Source organism: Chaetura pelagica, unplaced genomic scaffold (genome assembly GCF_000747805.2).
Source record: "Chaetura pelagica isolate M959 unplaced genomic scaffold, ChaPel_1.0 scaffold386, whole genome shotgun sequence".
Lineage (NCBI taxonomy): Eukaryota > Metazoa > Chordata > Aves > Apodiformes > Apodidae > Chaetura > Chaetura pelagica.
Window position 1 is genome coordinate 1,709,204 of NW_009953703.1, and position 2,166 is coordinate 1,711,369.

At 44.0% G+C, this 2,166-nt stretch overlaps 1 protein-coding gene across 1 annotated transcript in view; it reads right to left on the minus strand.

Annotated features, from left to right (window-relative positions):
• The window catches only part of HNMT (histamine N-methyltransferase), a 14,203-nt gene that overhangs the window by 3,717 nt on the left and 8,320 nt on the right, over positions 1 to 2,166 (minus strand). The window contains exons 4-5 of the mRNA XM_010000371.1: positions 1,684 to 1,805; positions 998 to 1,091 (exon numbers count right to left, since the gene is read on the minus strand). Of these exons, the coding sequence (XP_009998673.1) occupies positions 998 to 1,091; positions 1,684 to 1,805 (216 nt within the window). The remainder of the gene's footprint in view (positions 1 to 997; positions 1,092 to 1,683; positions 1,806 to 2,166) is intronic.

Below are 2,166 nucleotides of genomic sequence, written 5' to 3' on the forward strand. Positions count from 1 at the left end.
AAACACATTACAGTTTGCAGACATGGCCAAATTTGGTAAAAAAAAAAATCAGCTCAGAACTCTGTGCAAATAACCCTTAGCATCCCTGACAAGAACTATCAGATGTGGCTTTTCATACAACTAAAATTTCCACAGCTTGTGAAGCAAATTAAAGGCTTTTTGCAGTCAAATCAGACTTTGCCATTGCAGTATCTCTATCATACCTTGCCCACAGCATTAAAAGGTCATTGTTCACTCTGCTCCCACATTTTCCTTCTGGGTGGACCACAGAGCATCTCTTTGAGATCTGAAACAGCCTAAGAATGCTGTTTTCCACCCAAAATGATGATGTTAAAGAAATGGGCAGTTTAAAAAGAAAACGAACCATATGTGCTCTAACACCTGCTGTACAGCACAGCCGAGCCCTGTCAGCCATTTGCTTAATGCCTCAAGTCTCCAGGAGTAAGATAATGTGGTGCCCAGCCTGGAAAGCCTTTTACAGAAAAGAGCAGAGGCTGAAGGAGCTGTTGTGAGCAAAAGCCACGGGATGGAGCCTCTCTCTGGCCATCGATTACGGCATGTCCAAAAGAAGGGCAACAAAGCTGGTGAAGGTTCTGGAGTACAAGTCTTACCAGGAGCGGCTGAGGGAAGCAGAAAAGGAGGCTGAGGGGAGACCTTATTGCTCTCTGCAGGTACCTGACAGGAGGTTGTAGCAAGGTTGGTCTCTTCTCCCAAGTAACAATTGATAGGACAAGAGGAAATGGCCTCCAGTTGTGTCAGGAGGTTTAGATTGGACTTGGCGGTGGTGGGCTAATGCTTGGATTTGATGATCCTAAAGGTCTTTTCCAACAATTCCATGATTCTATAATTATGCAGCCAATTCATTCTATAGGTGTTAAGGGATGTTTTAAATAAAAATGTGCATTGGTTTCTAGCTGGCCTGGATTGAACTCACAGGAATCCCAAAGGTCCTCATGGCTCTTGCCCGAGTGAGCAGCACTGGTGGAGCAGCTCTCACCTGATGAGTGGATGATGAGGAGCTTGCCCTGTGCTTCCAGGAGGCTGTGGAAATATCGGATAGTCGCCAGGATATCTTCCACATAATATAACATCTGGAAAGAGCAGAGATGCTTACAGAGAGAATGGTGCAGCCCTGGAGAGTGTTATAATTGGTACCACTATGTAAAAGGAGCCAGACGGGGACAATCTTGAGAGAAGAGCAGAGGGATGACAAGACCGTAGCTTAACGCCAGGCAGTGGACTCCTGCTGCAACCTCCTGAGGGAGGTCACTGCCTTCCCTGCTCTCTGATTCTGCCAGGACCATACTCATGTTACTTCATTAACCTGAGATAAGCAGATCAGCCTTTCTTAGCAGTGAGGATGGCTTGTAATGGCTTCAGTGAAGTTGGAAATACAAAGGCAATTTCCCAGAGTGGACAAGGAGCTTTGAAAACACTAGTTAAAATCTATTTTCTTTTTTGTTGACTGCCACCCGCAGCCTGCTTAATAGGACTACTGTGCTCAAAGTTGCTTTGCTGCAACTCATCTTTCATTTTTTGCAGTTCACTTATGCTTAAATACTTTGAATTACAGGGAAATAAACTCACCTTTCTTCCCTTTCAAGTGGATAATGAGGTCACATACTTCATGCATGTTTATAACAGCCAAGTCTTTGACAGGATTTACTTTGCAGAGACTTTTACCTGGATCATGTGAATTAAGTCCCATTTTTTACACTTCTTCATTCGACTTTCATATTCATAAGCTGTTTCCTCATGCCAGGTAAACTTTACGTTCTTGAGCTTTGATGTCTCAGCCACACTCTCTGAAATACAGGAGAAGGCAGGACAGAGTTATCTCCATTGCAAATAAGGAACCAACTTCCATTCAGAGCTGTAATACATCCCAAAGTCATGTTTAGGCAGAGAGTTTTGGTACCAGTTTAACGCAGCAGTGGAATATTTAAAAACTTGTGTCTCACTGTGTATGAGAAAGGGGCTCTTAAGGTCTTTGTAGGATGAAGTCTTCCATCTGGTGCTTTGCTCTTTGCAACATCCTTTGGGCTCCTCCAGTCTTTACTTGATTTTTTAAAAAGAAAGAAACTCTTCCTCGTGACTGGCTCAAGCTGCATTAAAAGGTGTTGGCTGGGATAAGCAGCAGTGAGGCCAGGGGCAGCACTTTTCCTG